The following is a 25,591-nucleotide window of genomic DNA, read 5'->3' on the forward strand; positions in this document are numbered from 1 at the left end:
TACAGCTACCATCGAGGTGGAAATCAGAGGAAAGCTCAGAGCCTGCTGGCTGGCAGGTGTGAAAACGGGTCATTCTCATGTTCCAGTGTGGGGGGAAACCAGGGAAGGGACCTCCTCAGTGTGGAGGATACCACGGCCCCTGGGAGGAGGTGGCACCTGAGCTGAGGGTCTGGAAAAGGCGGCCTGGAGGAGGGGACATTCCAGGCAGGCTGGCAGCAGGAGCTGAGGCTCAGGGACATGTGGTAGTTGTGTGTTCGAGAACCATCGATGGCGACTTGGTATGGACAGGTGAGGTGGCTGGGTCAAGAGGGTTCTTGGGGCCTCTTGATTTTTCCCAGGAGGTCCCCTCCAAGGTAGGTGGGGGGAGCAATGGAGATATAGGGGGTGGGGCGAAGGTTTCAGCGTCTCTTCTGGAAGCCAAATGGATGCGTAGCAAGAAGTCAAGTCTTTTGAGTCATAAAGACCAAGAAAAGTGATTATCAGCCATGGGCTCGGAGACCTCAGGTGGGAATGAAGAGGGGCAGGGGCAGGTTTAGTGTGACACACAGGTGACACACTCCTTCACGTGGGGGCCTCAGAGCAGGGAGTAGGGGAGGCTGCAAAGTATAACTGAGTTTGTCCTTATCAGTAGGGCAACCCTATCATTTATTGTCCAAACTGGGATGCTTGAGAGTGTGAAAGGGGGTGCTATGAATTATTATGCTGGGACAACTCAAATCTAAAGTCATGGTACTTATGTGAGGACTTTGGCCTGGAGGGCATCCCCACTGCCTGGGCAGGGAAAGAGCCTCAGGACACTTATGGATACACCGGGTCAGCCTGCAGCCTTGGAAGTAGTGATGTGTGAGGCCATTGTGAATCCCTCTCAGGTAACCACAGGGAAGCTGGGGTTCCCATCCCACAGCTCCCATTCACACAGGGTCTAGCGTCAATGCGCTCTTGGGTGACAAGTGTGACTGTCAACTCCGGAAGATGAAGATCAGGAAGTCCAAACAGAAAGAGAGAGGCAGGAGACCACTTGCCAGGGCGGCGGGCGGCAGGCGGAGGGCGGAACTTACCCGTGTACGCCGTGGACAGAGGGAGGCTCGTAATGGTACCTCCCCTCCTGGTGTCTCATGTCAATCGGTAAGGGAGCGTGGAACGGTGGCAGAAGATGCGGCGGAACTGCGGAGGGGAGAGAAAAACAGGACTTCAAAAACTTTTCCCCTCCCTCGAAAAGCAATTTTCAAAGGGCTTTAAAGCTCCGTGAATTTCAGAGCAAGAGCAGTCAGGACAGGGGGCTCCGCGGTGCCTGGCTATCACACACCCACGAAGAGGGATGAATAAATAATCAAAGTCAGCCCGAGATCAGCCCGAGAACCCTCCATCTTTCACATAAAAGATCCCCAACCGCGCTCTTGACAAAGACAAGCAGCTAAGCGCTCTTTGAACTCGCAGAGATGACAGGCTCGGCCGCAAATCAGGGCTGACAGAGCCGGCAGGCTTCTTGCCCATCCCGGCCTCGGCTGTAAGTGGCCCGGGCAGCCCTGGGTCCGGACGCTGCAGTCACACAGGCTGGAAATATTTACCGAGAGCCATCTGTGAAGGCAGGGCCGGCTCCCGGCTGCGGCCAGCCTCAGGAAGTCCAGGTCCCATGAGCCGCCCACCCCGTCCTCTCGGCATCCTCCAGTGGACACCTATGTGGCTCTGTTAATTCTCCAGCTCTTAATATTAATTACTGACCCCAGGTGCGCTGGGGAGAGTGCCTCTGAGGTGCCAACACCAACACGTGAGTGTTGGTTTCCGGAGTGTGTCAGCCTCCTGCCTGCACTTGGCCTGCCCTTGACAAATCATCATGATAATTGTAGGATGCTCTTTGCTTATTAAAAAAAAAAAAAAAAGAAAATTCCTGGGTACCCTGGAGGCAAACATAATTACAGGCTTGAGGAAAACAAGGCTCTTTAGAAAGCAGTTACACTGGGAAAAGGGCTAAGAAGTGGACATTTCTCAGTCAACTCTCACTCAGGCTGAGGCCACAGGCCGGGGTGGGGGGGGGAGGTGGGTGAGTGTTGAGTATGAATTGCTCAAGAGTTTAAAGAAGTCCAGGGAGGAGGTTATACCTCAGTGGGAGAGTGCCTGCGTAGCGTGCACAAGGTCCTGGGTTCAATCCCCAGTACCTCCGTTAAGTAAAATAAATAAGTTTAATTAACCTCCTCACCAGCCCCCACAAAAAAAGTTTAAAGAAATCCAACGGGTTTGTTTTCTATGTGCACAAATAATAATATGTAATAAATAATAATAAATAATAAATATAATAAATGCTTACAAAGGATGCTGTTTCTGTTTTCTGGTACTGTATTGTAAGTGTTATGAATTCATTTTTTATTGTGTAAAATATATGTAACATACAACTTACCATCTTAACTATTTTTAAGTGTCCTTTCTGTCTCTACAGATTTGACTGCTCTAGGTACCTCGTATGAATGGAAACATACAGCATCTGTCATCTTGTGACTGGTTTATTTCACTTAGCATAATGTCCCCAAAGTTCATCCACTGTGACTTGTGTCAGAATTTCCTTTTTTAAGGCTGAATAATATTCATTGTATGGGTATACCACATTTTGGTTATCCATTCCCCTGTCAATGGACACTTGGGTTGACCACTTATGAATTCCTAACAAGAGGAAACTCTCCCCCTGACATTTTAATCTTAATTTTATGTATTCAGTTATATCTTCCTAATTCCACAATACTGACGCCTTCCACGTGGACTGGGAATAAAGAAAGCAAATCCTCTCAGCCTGATTAAGTCAATTTACCAAACACAGCCTCTACAAATCTTGGGGTCCAAGGCGACATGACACAGATGTGTTGCCCCATCCCTCTGGTCAGGCACTCCCTTCCAGAGATGGTGATTTCTGCAACAGCCACCCTCTTCTCCCTGTAGGTCTGTGTCCCCTGAGGAGATGAGGCACACCCCTGAGGGTGTGCAGCTGTGACTCTGAAAACAGTGTCAGGAGGACCAGGAGGCCCGTGGGAGCCAGAGACCCAGAGAGTAAAGCTATTGCTTCCCAGCTGCCTGGCTTTGAGCAAGCTCGTTTACCTCTGTCTCCCTGTGTCCATCTGAAAACAAGTAACATGTATTTCTCCTACCGCTCTGTTAACTGCTGTGAATGCTGTGTGGTGTGTGTTCTCCTCTGTTACTGATCTGTAAGCGTGGCAATGTGAGCTGAAGCCGATGGGTTGAGGACGTGGACTGAGCTTGTGGTGTGCTTTGCAGGAGTACTTGGAAGCAGAGTTCACCAGTGAGCTCGGGGTGTCTCAAAGGAGGGTGGAAGTTCTTTTTTATTATTATTATATTTTAAAATTATTTTATTTTGGCAGGGAGGTAGGTAATTAGGTTTATTTATTTTTGGAGGAGGTACAGGGGATTGAACCCAGGATCTCCTATGTGCCAAGCATGCGCTTTACCACTTGAGCTATACCCTCCTCCCCAGGGTGGAAGTTTTAATGTCTGTTAGCTATGCATAAGAAAGCTGTTTGCTGTAGTTCTGGGCCCTGTGCTTGGATGCTTTTTATAAGAGTTGTCAATGTTGGAAATTCTTAAATAAAACTGATTTAAATAATATGTCTTTGTTTTGCAGCCCTAAACGCAAGAAATTTATAGCAGTTAATTCCCCCCCCCCCCTTTTCTTTGACCCTTTTGAGATGGAACTTTCACAAAGTTTCTTGGCAATCATTTATTTTGCTTCAAAAAAACTTATTTGAAAAGTTAAAAAAACAAAAAGCAACAAGTCACAGTAACTACCGTGAGGGTTGCCATGAAGACAAAAAGTTCCTGCGGAGAGGTACTGGGCCCAGCACCTGTGCACACAGACGCACTCTGTATGTGTTACTACTGATGACGACAATTATCACTAACATTTGGAGCCCTGCAGCCCATAATCAAACCAGGACTGCACCATTTACCAGCTGTGGGGCCTGGAACAAAGCTGCTCTCCGCTTACTGCAAACCCTGGGGAGCGCAGAGGGCTGGGGCTGGCCTGCTTACACACTTGGAGACAAACTGGGCTTCCCCAAACCCCTAGGGGAGTCAGCGGGGAAGCAGTAGTCACTTCCCCGGATATGTAGGAAAGGGTCTTTATATGTGTGTGTTTTTAATGTGGCCAGGCAGACCAGATTACAGTATTGTTAACAAAATAAACACGGTTTGCTTTCTGAATAGACTTTCTGAAGGTTTCCCTGCATCTCCAAAAGCCCTCTGTGGCAGCCAGGGTAGGTGTTAACTGTGCCCATTTCACAGATGAGGAAATAGAGGCCAAGGGTGATTTCAGCCCGAAGTCACAGGGCTGAGCAATGGCAGAGCCAGGAGGAGAATCCAAGGCCCTGGACAGCTGGTCACGGACTTTTCCCTGCGCCTAGCTCAAATGAACACTCAGAGGCAGTCCCTGTGTGCAAGGGCGATCCCTGGGCCCTGCCCCCACCTTGCTTACATGTTATATTTCACAAACGCTCACACAGTACCAGGCCCTGCTCTCAGTGCTTTGCAAACATTAACTCCTGAGTCTTCACTGCAATCCCAGGCTGCATTCACCCTAGAATTCCTAGTCTTCCCACTGAGCATCCCCGGTGCCCCGGGGTACTCCTTTCCCCCATGATCTTGCACCTGCAGAGGCTGACAGGGGTCCCCTGATGCCACGAGAGCCCAAACCTTCCCCTCCGCCTCGCCAGGTATGAGTGCTCTTCTCAGGATGGATGCAACTTCATCCAGGTCTTAAGAGGAATAAAATCTACAGGAATGATGTGCTCATGGTAGTTACTGGGCAAACATGAAACAGGGGTGGCACGGGGACTGACCCGGCTGCTGCACAAGACCAGGCTGCGTGTGCACACGCGTGAGATTTGGGGGGAAGAGGAGCCTGGGGCTTCCTGGCAGAGGCATAAGGGACGGCTTCCCAGAGCCCTGCTGCAGCTGGGGCTGCTCCCTCTTTTCTGCCAGGTCCTGGGGTACAGGCTGTGGAGGTTACCAGGGCTGCAGGTCATGACATCCCCCAGCCAGTGCTGCTCTCTGGGCAGCTGACATCCATGGAATGATCAGGTGGCAGGGGCTCTGGCCACACCCCTGCATCCCCATCCTTATCCCCTTAGAATCCTCAGGGCCAGCCTGAGAACATGCGTCAGAGGTTCCTCCCATCCCTGTGTTAGGTCGGCCAGCCGCTGGAGTGTGGCACTCCCCGCTGGGTCAGGAGAGGAAGTGCCACAGATGCTCATTTTTAGTGAGGTCAGCTGTCTTGCAGGGATCTGCTTATGGTTCAGTTTGACCATCAACCCTGTTCTTATCCCCATTTTCCAGGAAAGAACATTGAGGCTCAGAGTGGTGTGCCTCTACTTCTAGGAGAGTAATGATCAGGCAGTTTGTGATATCGTTGTGCTGGTTTCATTGTCTCCCTACTCGGCCCCACGACCCTTCCCGGAGCCTAGCCCGGCCCAGCAGCCAGCACACAGCAGGCCCTCAGCAAACAGGGCCCCTGAGCACTCCCAACACAGCAGCTCCCAGTGCTGGCCCAGGATCAGCTAGGAAGGAGCAAGGAATCCAACCCTGGGACCTGCTGTCCAGACCCCTCTGCCCACTCTCAGAGAATGACACAGTCCATTCACATCAGGGTAGCAGTCACTGTAGGAATAGCAACTCATTCATTTGTTCATTTATTCATTCATTCATCCCCCTCGTGTCAAGTGCTTGCTGTGTAGCAGGCACTGTCCCAGGTCCTGGGAGGTGTATAGTGACAAGGCAGCCCTCCCTGCTGCCGCCACAGAGCTGGAGAGCTTCCCCGATGAAAGGAGACAGGTAGTGAACAAACCAGAAATACACTTACGACATCACATCAGGGGTGATGAAGTGAAGAAGGAAATGGAGCAGGGTGAGGGAACAGAGGGGCCTCGGATGACGTGCAGGAGGAAGTCAGGACTCTCCGGAGGACAGGATGCATCTGGCGGGGGTGGGGGCGGGGACCGTCAGTGCAAAGGCTTGGTGCCTGGCATGGGGAAGAGCTCAGTGATTTCAGTGCCCGGGCTACCTGGGCTGGAGCAGAGGGATGGAGCTGGGGGAGACAGAGGTCTTACAAGACCGGCAGGCTCTGGGAAGACTTTGGGATTTTTTTTTCTGGGAGATTTGGGAAGCCCCCTGGGCCACCCTCCCCCTTTAGCAGGGAGTCACATGCTCTGCTGAAATTTTTCAAAAGGGCACCATGTGGGGCACGGCGTGTACTGGCCAGGGATCCCAGACTGGTCCTGCCACTAGGTGGCCCTGGGACTTTGGGGAAACTGTGTCCCCTCTCTGGGCCTCATGTTATCCTTCTGTACAGCGGGAATTAGATGAACTCCAACTTCCTTCCTACCAGAACAATCCTGCTGTTGTGAATGGCCAGCAGCTCCCTCAGGTCAGAGCCATGCTCGTCCCAGCCCACGACACACTGATTGAGGAGGGACCCTGAGCAGGTCACAGAGGGGGCTCTGGGTGCAAGTGTTCTTTTGTCTTTACAGCCTTATCTGACCTAGTGGCCCTTCTGAATCCACTCAGACCACCAGCCCCAGGCCCTGTCACCTGATCCCACCTGTCAGACAACCTTCCCCCAACCTGGGACTGGCTTTGCATCCTCAGGTAAACTGAGGGATGAAGGTTGACTCTGGTGGACCTTTTCAGACCAGCACCATCCCTGCTGGCTCTCACAGGCCCCTGCCGGAAACATTCAGAGAGGAACGCTTTGCTTAGAGCCCCTCGGCCAGGCTGAGGGAGGAGGAAGCCCACTTTGGACTTCTGCAAGAGATCACTGTAGCCCGAGACCGAGGGCAGCACCCAAAAAACCTAGGAGGGTAAGGGACAAGGGCGGCCGCCTAGTGATGTATGGAAGGAGATCCTTCCACACATTGTTTTCATTGTGGGCTCTTTTTTCAGCTTAAAAAAAAAAATCCAAACTAAATCATGTTCTTCCGGCAGAGGGGGAACACACACACACACACACACACACCATATGCCATTTCAAAGAAATGGCTCTCTTTTTAAGTTTCTGAGAAAGAAACTCTAAGATGGGAATTTTCTATGGCTCACCCTTCCCCCTCTAAAAAAAAATGCACATTTGTTTTTGATCCTACACAGAAGGCCCAACAGTTTGAGAAGCTGAGGATGGTGACATGATGGCAAAAAAAAAAAAAAAAAAAAAGGAAAAAATCAGAATTTTTCTGCACTAAGGTTTAAACGCCAAATGGTCCTTGGCTGGTGGTCCCAGGGGTGAGGGGATGTTTGTGTCGGTGGTGTCCTTGGTATAAGATCTCGCTGTGTGAGTGAGTAGGGCACTGAAAGGGGGCAAGGAGGGTCTTCCCTGGAAGCCCGGCTCTAGTTAATGCCCCATTAATGACTCTGGTGAATTACTGCTGGAGAGGATGGGGTGGGGGTCAGCAGAGGGTCCAGACAAAGAATCGGAAAAACTGGGTCATCGAAACACGATCAGGCAGCCAGGTCAGCAGCCACAGGAATTCTCCTAGGATGAAGTTATGTGTTGCTACAACGTAGAGGCACTGCCCTGAGACTGGGCTCAGAGAGGGCCCGAGAGGCTGGCCCACAGATGGAGGGGCCAGCCACGGGGAAGAAGCCATCGCCAGGAGAGACTGGACGTGTCGGGGACACCCTAGCCCCAGAGGGGGCTATCCAGTCCCTAGAGATTAGCGCAGTGTCCAGTTACTGTGGTCGTTCCGATCAAGACTGCAGGAGAGAATGAGCTCCGAGCACGTGGGCTCCGAGCCTGGGACCAGGGGAGAGAGGGGTTTGGGAGACTGGGGGCCCGGACAGGGCATGGATCCCCGTCCTTCTCGGGCGGCTGACCAGGCCCTGGGGTCGCTGTGAAGGATGATGGTTCTGTGGCTCCATCATGGACACTCTGACAGGCTCCAGGTGGCCTCTGAGAAGCTGAAATGGACGCACTCCAATTTAGCATGGCTCTGGAGACCAGGAAAGGGCTTCTTAGCCCCCAGTTTCTCTTGAAGCCTGAGGGACTCTGCTTTGGGATTCCCCATTCATGATTAATTGAGCACGTTCTTTCCCCTTATAATTCCTTGTATCTTCAGTAATATCCAGTGCAGCTGTGTCACTAACTTTCTTAGAAGAAAATGGACCTTGGGAAAGTCACAGTAACAAATTCACACTACTGTACGGATGACTAACCAGGTTGCTTTCCCCTCAAGAAAGGACCAAGCAAGAAACAAGCAAGTCTGTATCTTTGGAGAAGGAAGGGGCTAGTGTGGCGGAGAACAAAAGAAAAACAAAACAAAACAAAACAAAACAAAACAAAAAACCAGCAGGAGACTTGAAGTCAAGCACAGAAAACTTTATAGCTGGACTGAAATCCGCCTTGCTCCTGAGTTGTCCACCTTTCAAATGACAGTCCTAAGGGGGTGACCTGTTCCCATGGCCGGAGGAGCTCAGGATAGGCGTAGAAAGCATGCGAATCACAGATCCAGACAGACCTGGATGTGAACCCCTGTTTCATCATTTTCTAAGCAAGTGATGAGGCCTCTGAGTTTCGGTGTCTTCTTCTGTAAAATAGGATGACATAAACTCAACTGTTGTGCAGCAAATTATAGTGTCTGCGCAGAGCGGAAGCTCAGTAAGTGGTAGCCCCCTCCCGCATCACTGTGAATCTCAGGAGATGTAAACAAGGCTCATGACCGAACCTTTTCCCCATCCTTGGGGTCAGGGGCACTGAGATGTCTCAGGCTGGATCTCAGATGCTCCATCCACCACTAGAAGTGCACACTACATGGACCACTGTGTTACAGAGTGGGGATGGGCAGAAATGCCGGGTCATGGGCTTCGGGGCACTGCAGGAACATTCTGCTACAAATGTACCCCAGCTGAAGCCACTCCATTCCCACAGGGCTCACTGCCGTGAGGCTCAGGCTGGAGGCTCCAAACGCCAGTGGTCCCCACTGTTCTTTTCCTACTCTTGGTGCTGCACTGGCCAAGGCAAAACAAGCAAGGGAGGAGGGGACTCGCAGGTGGCCTGATAGTCCAGTGAAGGCCGCTGTAAATTTCATTTAAAGGTAGCTTTTAAAAACAGCCATATCACCCTGGGCTGCAGCAGCTCTTGGGAGAGTCAGTGGCAAAATAAGCCCAAGGTCCCAGGCAGGTGATGGCTCCGTGTGCTGGAGGGCGGTGGTTCAGAGGATGGTGATCCCTTTTATGATCCAATTTCCTGACATCAAGCCCAGCTCCTCCCTAGAAAGCGGGTGGGATTGAAGGCCCAGATGCGTGCACCTCTGAGGAGGGCTCTCCCATCAGAGGGAAGAGCGTTCCTCTCCATGTCACCCTGAATGTCTCTCTTGATTGATTAAACTGTTGACTCATGGAGGGGAGGGTATAGCTTAAGTGGCAGAGCGCATGCTTAGCATGCACGGGGTCCTGGGTTCAATCCTCAGTACTCCCTCCAAACAGAAATAAATAAAAAACCTAATTACGCCCCCCCCAAATAAAAAAAAAACAGTTGAACTCTTTGGGGAATGAGAATGTGAAGGTGCTTTGTAAAAGAAAAAGTATTAGTTTTGGGGAAGGAATGACATCTGTGCCTCAATTCACGGAGAAGATCAGCCAGCCCCTGAGCTGATGCTGGACACTGGCTCATGGCCTGCACGGTCAAGGTCTACATTTCAGCACTTGAAGCTGGGCTCCTCTCCAACCTCACGCTCTCTCCCACTTCTGGGGAGACCCCAGGCTCACTCCTCAGGGAAGGTGGAGCTTCTTCCTCCCCAGAAGATACTAGAAATGACGGCACCAGCTCCAGAGAAGACACTGGATGCTCCCTCCCTCAGCGCGCAGGTCTGACCGAGGGACATGATGGCCCCTCTAACAGGGCCTTGACCTGCACAGGCTGCCGCCTCCACCAGGTCCAGCTCCTCCTCCTGGACAAAGTAACGGGCTAAAGCATCAGAGCCAGGAGGGAGGAAGGTGTAGACGGGTCCAGGAAAGCCTCATTCCCAGTGGCCAGGCAAGTCTGCATCCAGGTCTGATGCAAATGGCACTAATTTTTTTTAAAAAATTCTTTTGGGAGGTAAGGTAATTAGGTTGATCGATTGATTGATTTAATGGAGGCACTGGGGATTGAACCCAGGACCTCATGTATGCCAGGCACGCACTCTACCGCTGAGCTATATCCTCCCCAGCAACTGGCACTATTATTCCCAATAATAAGCCCCAGGACGGGCTGCTTCCAGAGGCCTCTCCTGATGCCCAGGCACTGCCTCACAGGAAGCACTTAATAAGAATAATCATATCCTGAATGGCATTCTAAGCGTGCAATTAAAAAGCGTTTTTGTCTCACTTGCGGGAGGCGGTGGGGGTGGGAATAGAAGGGGAAAGTTAAAATCAGACAGGAAATTCCAACACCACAAGCTGGCTGGTGTCCGAGGGGCTGAGGTCCAGGCTGCTCTTGCAGCCAGACCTGCCCCCACACAGAGCTTGGCAGGACCAGGGCCGCGGCTGGGCCCGCCCCACAGCCACAGGCTAGCCTTTCCAAGAAGGTGTTGCTTGACAAAATATGACAAAATAGCTGCTGGAAAGAGAGAAAGCCGCTGGGCTGGGGCCAGGGCAAGCCACTCCACCGGGGGCAGTGCTCTGAGGCTGGTCTTGAGGGCGGGGTGGGCAGGAGGCAGAGAGGAGGGCGCATTCCACAGCTGGACCAAATGCCACAGGGAGAGTCCCCACTCGAGTGCCACGTGGCCCTCACAGCATGAGAGCCTGGGCAGTCCTGGGACCTGTCCCTCTCTGCTATAGAATGTTTCTGTCACCCCTACATTCACATGTTGAAGTTCTAATGCCTGATGTGACAGTATTTGGAGGAGGGATTAGGTTGTGGGGATGGAGCCCTCATGAATAGGATTAGTGCTCTAATGAAAAGGACCCAGAGAGCTCCCTGTCCCCTTCCACCATGTGAGGACACAGTGGGAAGTGGGCACTTTATAAGCCAGGTAATGGGAAGTCACTTGACATCGAATCTGCTGGTGCTGACCTTGGGCTTCCAGCCTCCAGAGCTATGAGAAATAAGTGTCTGTCGTTTGAGCTGTCAGTCTGTGCTACTCTCGTTACACAGCCTGAGCTGACTGAGACACTCTCAGAGGGAGGTAGTAAGATAAGGGAAACAGGCCATAGGAGGCAGATGGGACCTGGGCCAGAGGCCTCGGGTCGTGAACAGCACTGAGATGGTAGCTGCTCCTCTGGCCAAGCCTAGCCCCACCACTTATGCACTTAACCTCCCTGTGCATCTGTAAAATATGGGTAGTGACAGGACCCAGATCAGAGGGAGACTGTGAAGCAGAGATAAGCTAATATGAGTCAGAGCTCATGCAGGCCAGGCACACAGTAGGGCCCCAGCAGTGCTGACACGGCCATCTCCACGGACCTCCTGCCCCTTCAGTGAGGTCTGGGAGATTGGGGGGCACTCGAGGGGGACACTGGGGAGATCCCTGCCATCATGGGGAAGGGATGAGCTGCCCGTCTGTTAGGATAGGCAAGTGGGGTCCCACATTACAGACTCTTAAGACCAAAAGAAACTTGGGAGAAGGTCAAGGCCGATTAAATTTGAAAACTGTCTGGGCCACAGAATCTGTTCCAAAGAAAATAGGACGCCAAATGTAGGATCCCCCAAAATCTACAGATTTGAGGCCCAGGGGACTGTGGCTCCAAAGGTGTCCCCCACAGTCCTCCGAGGAACCTTGCAGAAAGCACAAACCCAGCCCGGAGGCCTGGAGCAAAGAGTGCCCGTGTCTCTGTGCAGAGGCCAAGGTGGGCAGGTGGCCTGGGGTGGACATGTGCCCTCCAGCGTGGACCCAGCACTGCGCAGCTTTACCTGCACAGACACGCCCCTGGGTCTTATTGGCCTTTGACAGGCTCACCTGCCAACTTGCACCAGCAGTTCCACGCTCTCCCATCACCATCCAAAACGCCCACTTGTCACGGGGGCATTTAGCTCTTATAGGAACATGCCCGTGCCACTCCTCTTCCTGTTCCCCGCAGGTCCCCAAGGTGTCACCTGCTACCCTGCTTCCCTCACCAGCATCTGCAGAGCTCTAGCAAAAGGTTTCCCCAGTCTGGTGATCCGGCCCTGCCTACCACCTTCCTGAGTGCACCAGGAAAGCCTGTGGTCACTCGGCTGTGGTTCTGAAGGGGGCCACGGCATTCCATCCCCACCAGGGACTGATGGCGCTTTTCCGGGATGGCTAAGACCTTCCCTGACTCCAGGGTGTGTTCTGAGGCAAAGCTAGACAGTGAGATTCTAAACCAGGCGGCAGAGTCTGTCATGAGAACAGCCCTCAAGCACCTCCAAGCACTGCGGGCACTTAGTCAGTGTCCCACAGTTGACATTTCATTACAGATCCTTTTCATTCCATCAATGAAGCAGGACTCCTAAGGACCACTTCTCTGGAACCCTTTGTCAGTATGGTCTTGATGACCATATGATACTCAAAGGGATTCTTTTCCCTCAAACCTTCTCTACTGAAAACGTCTGCTCTGGTTTTCTGCCAGCAAGTACGGCCCTGACCTAACAGACGTACGATATGGGCCACCTGCTATTTTAAATTTTCTAGTAGCCACATTAAAAAAAAAACAACCTAAATAAAAATGGATAATCATTTTAATAATACAATTTCATTGCCCCAGTATATCAAAAATATTACCATTTCAACATAAAAAATTATGAACGTGATGTTTTCTTTTTTTTTCTCCTGAGTCTTCAAAGTCGGTTGTGTAGTTCATCTCAGTTCGAACCAGCTACATTTGAAATACACAGCAGCCACATGTAGCTTGTGGCTGCCTGACTGAACAACTCAGGTCTAACCAGTTATGATTATTGAATTTCATTCTTGAATTCCAGCTAGGTTAATAAAATTCCCATCGATACATAAATTATGGTGATAGGGGTCCCCCTAAACTTCAGTCTTTCCTCACTTTGGAATCTAAGCCCCCCACCAACTTCTATATATGGTCACTTAAATTAGCCCATTAACAAAGAGTTACTATTTCTTCCCTCTGATACCCCTTCCTTGCATCTATTTAAGTCACAAGGGCTCCCAGGGTCGTTCCTTCCATACCCTGACCCATCAGGGCTGAGCAGAGCATGTCAGCAGGGTCTCCCTGAATTCTGCCCTGGACTGCTGTGACCTTCTGACAAATGACAGGGTCCCCAGAAAGCAAAGCGCACGCAGGGAGTTGTGTGGGCAGGACTGCAGAGAAATGCTTCCAGAAGCCTGGCTCCCTGGGCAGCACTGGTTCCATTTAATTCTGGACTCAACTGTCTGAATGATGATCCCAGCACTACCATGTCCTCTGCCCCTCCCCCGCGCCAGCCCATGACTTCCCACTGCTGGTGGCAACAGTGATTCTCTTATCGGGGGATGCTGAAGGTCCATGCAGCGGGACTGAAGACCAGTCCACGGAACCCTCGGGAAAAGCACTTTCCCACTATTTCACTGGTGGAGAAACTGAGACACAGAAAACATGGCCTCTTAACCCAACCCGCTAGCCCCGAGCAGGGCCCAGAATCTTGTTTCCTAGAATAAGACTGCATAAAAGGGGCTAAATAGAAGAAAAAGAAAAACAACTCCAAAGGCTTCCTGGACATCAAAAAAACCTCTTGCAAAACAATATTTTGATGAGCTAAGCATATGAATTAAAAGCAGACGGGGTCTACTTCCTTTCAAACAAACAGGGTTTAAAATCTAAGGGCAGACTCCCACACACAATGTGTTTGGGGGCTGGAGAAACCAGAGCTGCCCTTCCACAAACCTAAGAGCATCCTGGCCGCTTCGTCCCATTTCAAGGTGCCATGGGCCCTGCTCTGTGGGCCCAGCTCCACCTCAGCAAAGGGGACGCAAAGGAGGGATCTGAGGATTGCTTGACAGGTGGCCTCCAGGTCCTGTGGTCACTGACAGAGTGGAGCCCAGAGCCCAGCCTGGCTGCAGCCCTCTCCTGGTCCCGCCCCACGCTCTGCCCCCTAGGAATGTCGGACAGCTTGTAAACCCCAGGAAGCCCTAGTTTCACCCCTCCCAGCCGGCTACCAGCACTCACCCTGCCCAGAAAAGACCTCGCCACCAAGCCCAACTTCTTATCATACCAACTCGTACTGTCCTAACGTGTCTCGTTGACGTGTGCCTGCTGCTAGGACACTCCCTGGATCTTTCTCCTGCCCTCTCCCCATTCGGGCAGAAGACACGCCCTCTGTACCACTTCCTCCAAGCCAGAGAGTCCAGCACCCGGCATAGAGGGGGTGAGTGAATAGATGAAGGGCTGTGTGAGTGAAGGACTCTTCTCACTATTGGAAAAGAGACCTTGAGTATGACCAATAGCTACCGATGTTCTGCGTAAATTAGTTGTAACTTAGAGAAAATCCTGATGAACAGAGTGCTAGCAGACAGAGCAGCAGTAGCAGACAGAGGCTCCCCTGAGCATGTGGCATTTATTAACTGATTTAATCGTCAAGGCATTTTGCAGATGAAGAAACTGAGGCACAGAAAAGTTCAGTAGCCTGGCAGGGGTCAGTCACACAGCTAATCAGTGTCATAGCCAGGCCTCCCAGCCATTCACAGAAATTCCAGACATGTTCTTACAGGCAGGACAGGGCAATGAGAGCTCTTCTGGGACCATGAAGATGAAATGTGAGGCCAAGGAGGAGGCTCAAGATCCTGTCCTGGGCGCCCGGCTTCCCGCTCAGCTCAGCCTGGGATGGGGCTTCTGAGAGATCGGAGCCATGGGTGTGTGACGGAGGAGCGAGAGGCACGGTGACCTGGTAAGGTCTCCGGAGTTGCAGGGCTGCCCAACTCCAAGGGACACAGGGCTGAGTTGGTATTTCCACTTTGTCAGGGGCCTTTCCAAAAGTGAAGTGAACCCCCTCAAAATGGAAGGGATATTTCCCACAGCAGCTTCCAAGCACTGCCGAGGATCCAGCAAAGTCAGGGGCAAGTCTGGGAGGGACCCGCGGGAGGGGGTTATCTGTTTTCCCCAGCTGTGTTCCCAGGGCCTGTTAATCACCCCCATGGATCATTCTGCCTGGCTTGGCAAACGAGCTGGCTGGCATTAAAAATGGGCCCCTCCCCTGCTGTGGCTCCGAGCTCCCGCAGCACATGCAGGGTGCTCGCAGTTAGCATGCTGCGTGTGTAATTAGGGTGGCGAGGATGGCAAAGGGCCCAGCCCAAGTCCCCAAGAGCTACTGCAGTTCCAAAAAAGCACCCACCTGTTTTTGTGCTGATTAATGATGCGCCCCACTAATAGCCCTGCTTAACACAGGAGTTTGTCAAGATTAAGTAATTGCTTTCAACAAAAAAGTGTATTATCTTTAAGGCCCCACTGATGAATGACTGGTGCTGGGAAATGGGGTGATGGATGGCTGTGACTCCCTGCCACCATCCCTCCCCCATTTGCATCAATTAAAGCACAGCCCCTGATTAGGATGAGACGCCCCTGCAAACCTGCCAAGGGACAGGGTGGCTGAGGGCCCAGTCATCACCTCTGCCTCAGGCCTGGGGGTCACTGACAGACCCCGAACTGCCTGTGAGCATTGCAAACTGCTTGGATGGGCAAGGCTCCACTGGCAAGGGTGGGCCAGATGCCCCGTGGCATTAAGGCCGGACAGGACGGCTGGCAGGAAGAAACCACAGCACAGGGTTCGTCAGTGGTCCTGAGGACAGCCAGAGGGAAACAGAAACACTGCCCCCCACACGGCCAGGCCGGCACCGTGCACACACCCAGCAGGCCTGACGTGGAGAAGCTGTCGCTACGGCTAAAGCCATGAGCTATGTCAGAAAGCTCTGCTGCCACAGGGATACGGACTAGCTGGTGGCCTGGGAAGAGCCGGGATCCCCGTGTGCAAAGTGGGTGTAAATGAAATGGCGTGGGGCCAAAACCAACAGGGCAGGGCTGGCCAGAGATTGTGACCACCAGACAGGCAGCTGGGAGGGGGAGCAAAGCTTAAAGTGGGGGGACAGTAGGGACACATTTGGGAAGAGGCCAGGGGCCCAGGCAGACTGGGAGCAGCAGGCGGGCTTCCTGAGTCTGGGAGGCACCTCCAGGTGATCTCCCCGTGGGACCCTCATCATCAAGTTGGCTAAAAGGTAGAGGATGTGTTTACTCCCAAGAAGGAATGACAGGGATCATGTTGCAATCCCGCGGTTCACGGTGACTAGGGCATGGGGCCGGGGAACCTCACAGCCACTCTGCTGGGGGTCAGGTCTTCAGCACAAGCCATGGGTGACAGCGCACCCTGACTCCTCACGCTAGGCCAGAGAAGTCCTTTCAGGGCAGAACTTTGGCACTAACCTGAAACCCGCGTCTCCCTGCATCTTGCTTCTGCGGGCAGAAGTCATGCAATGCAGTGCTCTACCCGGGGGTGGATTCGCCTTCCTTTCTGGGCAAAATAAGAGTCCCAAACCAAACTCCACCCCAAATCTGCCTCTGGGCCAGAGCAACACCAGCCCAAGCCAGGAGCTGTTCCCATAACATTGGTTTCCCCTAAACCACAGCTTGAGGGCAGACGCCATGTGTGGCCCGTCGGTGGGCCTACCCAAGCATGCTCGCATGAGTTACCCTGAGACCCACGACCAGGCTCCACGCTCCGGCTGGGCCGGGCCACCCCTGCTCCCGTGGCCAGCCCCGCTCAGGCCAAAGCTGAATGGAGGCTGAGCGGACAGGCCACCAGACCAGGGCTGGGTCCCTCCATCATCACCACTGGATGATGTCCCACTAGAGACGTCCCTGCTCACCCCACAGTGTCGTGGGCCAGGTTGTCACGTGGCGCCCTCCGTGGATGAGAGGCTGCAATGTGCTGTCCACGCCAGCCTCGCCACACCCCGAGACCATGGAAGAAGATCAATAAATGCCCATGGGGGCAGCAGCCTCCACGTCCGCATTGTTCACTGCAGTAATGATAGCTTTTCCATGCCCGGGAGTCCAGTAATAAAAATAAAAATTGAATGACGTGCAATAACAAAAACTGTCTTGAGCGCTATGCCAGGCATCATTCTGTGCTCTGGATATTCATGTTTCTTTGCTTTTCACAACAACCTTATGTGTGTTTGGGGTGGGGGGGCACTACCGCTAACCCCATTCTACAGATGAGGAAACTGAGCCTCGAAGAGCATGTAACCTGTCTAAGGTCACACAGCGAGTAACAGGCAAAGAAGCATCTGAAGCCTTTTCTGTGCTTCCAGAGCCCGAGGCTTAACCACTCTCCCACTCCGCCCGTCTGCGGTGGCGGCTTTCCTATTACAGTGCGGTTGGCTGGGAAAATGGAAAAGCACAAGTTCCCGGATGCAGAAAACGCACTCCCCATGCTCTTCCCAAGAGAGGCCACTTCCCCTCAGAGGCCTTGGGAGTGTCTAGCTCCCAGTTCTGTCTTCTCCACTGTACAACCCATGTCTTAGGTCCCGGGTCCAGGCTCTGCTCTGGAGATGCGGGAAGGGAAACAGACCAGTCCTGGTTTCAAGGGTCTTCCAGCCAGCAGGAGACACACAGGCAACAGGTGAGCAGAGGAGAGGGCCAGGAGGCCCAGAGATGAGAAACAGCAGGGTGCTCCACGTTGTCACAGCATCCACGGCAGGGGAGTGGTGAGGGGTGGGGCCAGGGCATGCCACGTCTTACACAATGTTAAGGACCCTGGACATTAGCCTGCTGGTGATGCAGATACACCAGGAGGTTTTATGCAAGCGAGTGATAGATGATTTGCATTTTCCATCCAAAGACAAGAAGGCTGTGTGGATGATGCTGGAGGCAAGAAGACAATTAAGAAGCAGATCTAACCTTGGAGCAACGGCAACACTGCTGAGGGAATGAGCATTGGAAGAGACCATGACCGATGCAGGGCCAGCAGGACGTGGTGCTGAATGGGTGTGCAGGTGACTGAAGACTGAAATTGATTCAGTCAAGCATTCTGAGGCTTAGGTGGGTGGTGGCGTCCCCAACTATGAGAGGACACACAGGAGGGAAAGGCCATTTTGAGAACCAGAAAATGGATGGTTTGTGACCTGCTGAGTTTGAGATGCCCACGGAACACCCAGTGGCTGTGCCCTGGGAGACTGGGCAGTGGCTGGAACCCTAATGAGAATGAGTTGTACGAAGTCAGTGTGTAAAGAGAGGTGGGGGTAGGGGGACAGAGCAGGAGCCTGGGAAGCAGGGCTCTTGTCTGAGCCATATTTTGTTCACCTGGCCCCATGGACTTTCTGACACTGAAGTACAGTCTGTGAGCTGCTGGCCTGGGTCCTGGGTGCTCTGCTCCGGATCCAGCCTGCCTCGATCCAGTGAGCCTCCTCACCCACGTGGGTGTGGGTCAGGAGAGGGGAAATCAATTGTGAGACATCACCCCCGTCTCCCCGATCAGAGCTCAGGAGCCCCTGTCATGCCTACGCCTCACCTGCTCCCACCATGCTGCTGGCGCCAAGGCCCTGACCTGGCTCCCAGGGGACGCCGCTGCGGGAGGCTGAGCGGGGAGATGGCTCTGCCCACGATTAGTACAGCCACCTTCTCAGAGAGAGGTGCGAGCCCTTCTCTGGAATGCACACCTCCATCCAAGCCAGCAGCGGGCTCATATTCCTTGTGTATCCTCCAGTTGGCAACTTTGAGTGTGGAAAGGCTGCTCACCCAGGGGAAAAGTGTGCCAACAGCCAGCTCAGGCATGAGGTTCCATTTCTGTGAGTTCACTGACTGCTCCCAATGACCTTACAAGAGAAGTAAGGTACATGGGCTGAGGCTCAGAGAGGTTAAGTGACTTGCCCCAGGTCACACAGCTGGTAAGTGGCAGAACCAGGATTGGGAAACCAAACCCTTTCCTTTTCAGGACACCCAGAGGAGGGAGGTTCAGTTCTCATTCTGTTTGGAAGCTGGGTCACTGTTGGAGGCCCGGGCTGATCTGGGCAGGCCTCTCTGCCTACTGCCCCTGGGGCTGCTCCACAGCCTGGGCTTGGGCGCAGCTCAGGTTGAAGAAGTTAACATAGGCTGACTAGGGGGGTGCGGAATGAGCTATTGTACTGACCACTTGGATGGAAACTTGGACGGAATAGGGGTGGGAGCATCCCACTCCGCTTCAGTCCCTGGGAACCTCAGAGAGGCAACACCACCCAGTTCACAAGCAACTGCACCACAGAGTGTGTTCAGCACTACTACGGGTCTCAAAGGGGCAGCAGAAGTCTGAGCCTGCCTTGAAAACCTCTGTTCTGGGGGTTGAGCCAAGACAGCGGAGTAGAGGGACTCACAGCTCACCCTCTCCCACAAATACACCAAGAATCACATCTATAAACCCACCGAATTGCACAGAACACCCACTGAACTCTGGCAGAGTGCCTCTCATTTCGAAATACAGGAGGATTCTCACAAAATCGGATAAACAAGTTTATACCGTACAGCACAGGGAACTATATTCAACATCTTGTAGTAACTTATGGTTAAAAAGAATATGAAAACGAATATATGTATGTTCCTATAAGACTGAAGTATTGTGCTGTACACCAGAAATTGACACAACATTGTAAACTGTACTTCAATAAAAATATACTAAAAAAAGAAAAGAAAAGAAAAGAAAACCTCTGTTCCCACTGAAGATGCCGGCAGGAACCCTTCCCTTCCTCAGCCTGAGCTGCACCCAAGCCCAGGCTGTGGAGCAGCCCCAAGGGCGGTAGCAGAGAGGCCTGCCCAGATCAGCCCGGGCCTCCAACAGTGACCCAGCTTCCAAACAGAATGAGAACTCAACCCTCTGCTCTGTGTCCTGAAAAGAGGAGGGTTTGGTTTTCCAATCCTGGTTCTGCCATTTACCAGCTGTGTGTGCTTGGACAAGTCACTTAACCTCTCTGAGCCTCAGCCCATGTAACTTCCTTCTCTCGTAGGGTCATTGGGAGCAGTCAGTGAACTCACACAGATGGAACCTCATGCCCAAGCTGGCTGTTGGCACACTTGCCCCCAGGTGAGCAGCCCTTCCACACTCAAAGTTGCCAACTGGAGGATACACAAGGAACAGCACCCACCGCTTAAACCATGGGGTTGCCGAGCTGAGGAGCCGGCGCTTTCCCCACCAGCACTACCAGCAGCAGGCAAGGCTGAGCTTCCCCTCCCCTTCTCCTTCTTTCCCTCCCTCTTCTTTTGCAGGAACTAAGAACCCCTTTTACAGCCCCTTGCGCCGGTCCCTGGGGAGCCTGGGGCTGGCAGAAATGACTGCTAATACTTCCAGGCACATTTACTGAAACCTTTTGACACGGAGGATATTTTTATGAGATAAGTGCCCTGTGTCGGTATCAACTGGCAAGTTTCATTGCTCACATTTCAGTCCTGCAAAAAGCCTTTTTCAATCACTGTCCGTGGCAACGATAAACTTTAATGGCTGGGGGAAAGCCTGCAGCTCAGGCACTCTGTCCTGCTACCTCCCCGCGCCTCACAGGCCAGCAGACCTCCCCCATCTCCCTGCTGGGCAGAGGGGCCCAGGCAGAGGGGCAGAGGAGGCGATGCCATCATCCACCCCTCTGCCCCGCTTCCCCACCATTTCTCAACCTCAGGGAATCACAGCATATCAGAAACACCAGGGAGTTTAAAAGGCCAGGACCTGGAGATCATCATTCTAAGGGAAGTGAGCCAGAAAGAGAAAGAAAATTACCATATGAGATCACTCATGTGTAGAATCTCAAGAAGACACAAATGAACTTATTTACAAAACAGAAACAGACTCACAGACAAAGAAAACAAACCTATGGTTGCGGGGGGGGGGGGCGGGGGGGGAAGCGGTGGGATGGGATAAACTGGGAGTTTGAGATTTGCAGATACTAGCTATTATATATAAAATAGATACACAACAAGTTTCTTTTGTACAGCACAGGGAACTATACTCAATATCTTGTAGTAAGCTGTAATGAAAAATAATATAAAACAAATACACGTATGTACATGTATGACTGAAACATGATGCTGTACACCAGAAATTGACACAACATTGTAAACTGACTATACTTCAATTAAAAAAAAAAAAAGGCCAATATTCAGCCCAGTTCTGGCCAACTGAGACAGAACTTCTGGGATGGGGTCCTAAACATCATCATTTTAAAAAAGCTCCCTTGGGGATTCCTGTGGGCAGTGGGCCTGAAGAACAGCTGTGCTTCTTCTGGGACAGCGAGTCCTGGGTCGCAGCCCTGTCTTCCCCTGGCAGCCCCTTCATCACTCACGTGTATTCACATGACACCCCATCCTGCAGCCAGGAGGTGCCAGGCATGAGGTTTTCTGCTGATGGTTCTAGAAACAAACCCCAGAGATCTTGAGTTCACACAGAGAGCCAGGAACTGACCTGCCCACAGAGCCCAGGCCCCTGCCCTTCCAGTCTGAATGAGCTGTGTTTGAAATGAGCATCGGGGTAGAAGAAAGGTCCAGGGCTTCCACCCAGCCAGCAAGGTTAGCGTTCTGGTGATGCAGAATGAATGAATGGCTTCCACCAACAGGAGGCCCACTCAACCATCTCAGTGTCGTAGGACACTGGCAGGGACAGTGCTTGGTGTTCCCCAAATGCTCACTTTCTAGAAGCACCTAGCGTGTTCCAGAACCCAAGGCAGCAGGGCCTCCATCTGTCCTTATGGTCACTCCTGGCACCACTTACAGAGCTGTGCCTACTGCCCACAGCTGTCTTCACGGAGGAACCAGCCCCTGGGACTAAGGTGGGCTGAGGACCTCCCCACCCCTGTATCACAATGCAGGCTGGCCACACACCACCCCCTTCAACGTTCCTACCACCTACCTCTCCCCATCCTCAGTTTCCGCCAACCCTACACATGCCCTGCCTCTGCGGGCCCTTGACTTCCTGGCCCACGTGAAGCCTCCCCGGTCAGACTGTCTCCCACCAGCCCTCTCTCAGAGGTTCTTCTGTCATTGTCCCTCCGGAGCCTTTGGGAGGAGCAGATGTGGGGTCAGTAGGAAAGAAGCGGGCAGGAGGCAGCAGCCAGGAGCGTCATGGGGTGGTGGAAGGCTCCCCTTGCCCTGACCATCACTGCCAGCTCTGCGGTGTCTAAGATGCAGTCCTCTGTGTGTCTCGAGTGTGGGCAGAGACTCCGTAAACCCATCCATGAAGATACACGTGGACAGGAAGACATGAAATGAAACAGAGAACCAACAAGGGCTGGACTCTCAGAGGCTACTCTGTTTCTCACGAACCCTCAGCCAACCTGTCTTCTCAGGCTGCGCCAAAGTCAAAGGTTCGAGGGCAGAAGATTGTGGGAACAGGCCATCAGAACTGGGGGTTGGATCTCAGCTCTCTCACTGAGGCCTCTGACGGGGAGGGTCACCAGCACCCAGCACCCACTACCAAGAGGCTGGTGGCCAGTTTAAAGCAACCATCTGAATTGCCTTTTCAAACCAAACCAAACCAAATCAAAACCTGAATACTTCCCCCTGGCTGTCTGGCCCAAAGTCAACCACGGAGAGCTGGCCTCAGCAAGTCCCTACTTTGCCATTCATTTCTGGCGTTTCAGTTCCCTCCCTGGCCTCAGCTTGAACCATTTATTACACAGTCTCCAAATGAACAACTTCTGCAACTTTCAAATACACTCACAAGCTCCACCTGTCCTCCCCCAGCCATCAAGGCAACAAAACTCACTTCTCCTTGGGAGATGAAAAAAAGCCCAGCATTGGGGACCAATTAAGCACTTCCTTTGAAATCATGCGAGCTGCGCATTGCTGAGGGTGAACTCCAACCTCTGATGAAATAGGAACCAGATGCCAGGACTGGAGGTGCACAGCATCCCGCCACCACGGCCCGGCCCCAAGAGGGGTGGGCAGCACAGACCCTCGAGGGGCTCTGGCTAATGTCATAGCCCAGGTTCACGGCACCAGCTGGAATCTTAATTTGAGCCATCACCTATGTCAAGAAATGCGGGCGTCCTGACAGTCCCTTAAAACACACCGTGCCTCCCAGCCTCTAATTCTCCTTCCTCTGTGTTTTGCAGGCTCTGGGAGATCTGGCTTAAGCTCTAATTCTTCCTCAAAGTCTTCTTTGAATACTCAAGCCTTTCTCTCCCACGCAGGGACCAGGGGGGCTGTAAAGATATAGCCCTTGATCACTGAGTGTCAACTACTGTTAACCAGCACGACTTCTTCTGTAACGAGACTTAGGCTCTTCTTATCATGCGTTTTCTCAGCAAGCCCTCCCTAACCACGTGTTAAATGGCTGCAGTGGTGTGCTGATCAGGTTAACAACCAATTCTCGCATGGGCAGGGGCAAGCAGAAGCCCTGACATGTAGCATTTGTTAATTTCCATGGTGTAAATGCTCTCACTGTGGCTGATTTCAAGCTACCGATGAGAGATCACGGAACCGGGAGCTGGGAGACATGCAGGACTGGGCTCTCGCGAGCTGCTGTGAGCTGGCTCCAGCAAGGCACCACCAAGCTGGGTCTCTACACTCTTCAGTGCTTCCTTTAGCAAGGATTGTCGTCGTCTTCTTTTCTTGGTTGGGGGGGGGGGTTGTTTTTTCCTCCAGAGCCTTTTTTTTTTTCACTTTTATTTTGGGCAGGGGATGGGAGGTAATTAGGTTTATTTATTTATTTTTTTAATGGCGGCACTGGGGATTGAACCCCAGGACCTTGTGCATGCTAAGCATGTGCTCTACCGCTGAGCTATAACTCCCTTTTCTTCTTCTTCTTTTTTTTTGGGAGGGGGGACAAAAACATCTTGATTTCCTGAAATTTAAATAATACTATTTCCTACCTTTAAAAACAAGCAAGATTTTTTTTTTTAAATGAGACTACCCAATGCTGGACAGGGTGTTGTAAGGCACTCTGTTGCAAATGACTGTTAGAAATTATTTGGGAATACAGCTCAAGAATCATACCCTTTGACTCAGGTCCCTCGCCTTTTTACTCTACTCCAGGGTAAAAACCTTAGCAGTGAAAAATGGGGGCAGAGAGATTTTGATCACAGTAGAACTTATAATACCAAATCATTGTGAGCAACTTAAAAGTTGAACCAGGGAGAAGTGGTTAAACGAAGCCTAAACTCCACCTTCAAGATGATACTACAAGGATTTTTATTATAAACCATAAGAAAAAGGGCAGGCTCGCTGTTGGTGCCCCTCTGCTGAAGTCAGGTTCCGTGTGCATATCCCTTCTCCCACAGGTATGGGCAGACCCCTTGCTCTTCTGGTGCTCACTGGAGGTCTAGCTGGGGGCTGGGGCCGTGAAGACCCTCTTGGCAGACACTGCATCTCCACCAGAGGCCTGAAGTAATGGGTTGGCCAAACAGACGGGATAAATCAATGCCAAGGACGCTGTCACCCTGGGCAATCCTGCACCACTCCATTTTCATGTGAATTTAGCAGCTCTGCATGGTTTTTAAGAACCCAATTGTATCCTGACACTTTTTAAATGATGCCTCTTTACATCCAGCCATAATTTATCCTTTACTTAGGAGCAGCTCTACTTTCATAACCATTTGGGGGGGACAAAAACCCCACAGCGACTTCCCTTAATTTACAAGAGTCCACACTCAGTAAAACACAGATGACAGAGGTTTGCCAAAAGTGAATTTCATGTCAGCCACTCATTTTGGTAAAGCTTAAGTGGCTTTATTTTGAAAGAAAATACACAGTTAAAAAAAATGTTTACAGATTCGAGTGGGAGTGAGGGTAAGTGTGTGGGTGTGTGAGAAAGAACTCACGCTGGGACAAACCCCCAAAGCTAAGATTTATACTCATCAGGCAAAGGTTCTGGTTTCTTTTTTTTAACCTAAAAAAGAAAAGTCAAAATGATTTCAAATTCTTGAAAAGTCCACAGGAATCAGTGACCAGAGAGATGCTCTGATGAGTCGTTGCTCAAGGCACGATGCTGAACCTGGACTTGGGGGTCAGCAGATGTGTGGTCACCCCCGGGCCTCGTCCACCAAGCTGGGCAAACCACCCAATGGCTTCCACTCTTTTGATACAACTATCGCCACACATATCTCTTGGCTATTTTATCCAGGGGCTGTGAAAGTAAAATAGTCAAAGGACAAACAGCAAATAATGTCCACCTTGAGCCTCAAAGGAAGCAGGCAATGTCCCCTCGTCTCATTTAATACACACAGTGTCATCCCTCAGATTTACAACCCCAACTGTACAGAGGGGAGACCTAGGCAGCGAGCATTCAGACTCTGTACGCTGGGTCACCAAACTAGGGGCTGAGTGGTTTTGAGAGTTCCTGGAGACAGTGACAATTGGGTTCACCAAATAGACATGACTTTAAAATCTGGAAACTGCCTGTCTCAGGCCTTGCTACTCAAAGCATGGTCCAGGCACTAGCCGCCTGGGCAGCACATGGTATGTGTTTAAAATGAAGACTCCTGGGCCCCAGACTGACCTACAGATTCAGAAGCTGAAATTAGCAAGATCCTGGGGTGATGCAATTTGAGAAGCACTGGTTGACGGGTTTTTTTCCACTAAAAAAGGAGCGAGAAAAGGCAGGAAAGAAAAGTCAGAAGCAGCAGCAGCAGCAGCAGCAGGACACACCTGGATTCTAGCAGTGAGGGCAACTGGGCAGCAAACAAGCCAGGGCCCATTTTGCATCCAGCTGCCCGGCCCCGCT

At 51.9% G+C, this 25,591-nt stretch overlaps 1 protein-coding gene across 7 annotated transcripts in view; it reads right to left on the bottom strand.

The window, feature by feature from the left end:
* GLI2 (GLI family zinc finger 2) overlaps positions 1–25,591 on the bottom strand; it is a 245,557-nt gene that overhangs the window by 60,537 nt on the left and 159,429 nt on the right. For all 7 annotated transcript variants that reach the window (XM_074363501.1, XM_074363499.1, XM_074363500.1 and 4 more), the window contains one exon: positions 1,059–1,164. In XM_074363501.1, coding sequence (XP_074219602.1) covers positions 1,059–1,164 — 106 coding nt within the window. The remainder of the gene's footprint in view (positions 1–1,058; positions 1,165–25,591) is intronic.

This window comes from Camelus bactrianus, chromosome 5, assembly GCF_048773025.1.
Source record: "Camelus bactrianus isolate YW-2024 breed Bactrian camel chromosome 5, ASM4877302v1, whole genome shotgun sequence".
Classification (NCBI taxonomy): Eukaryota; Metazoa; Chordata; class Mammalia; order Artiodactyla; family Camelidae; genus Camelus; species Camelus bactrianus.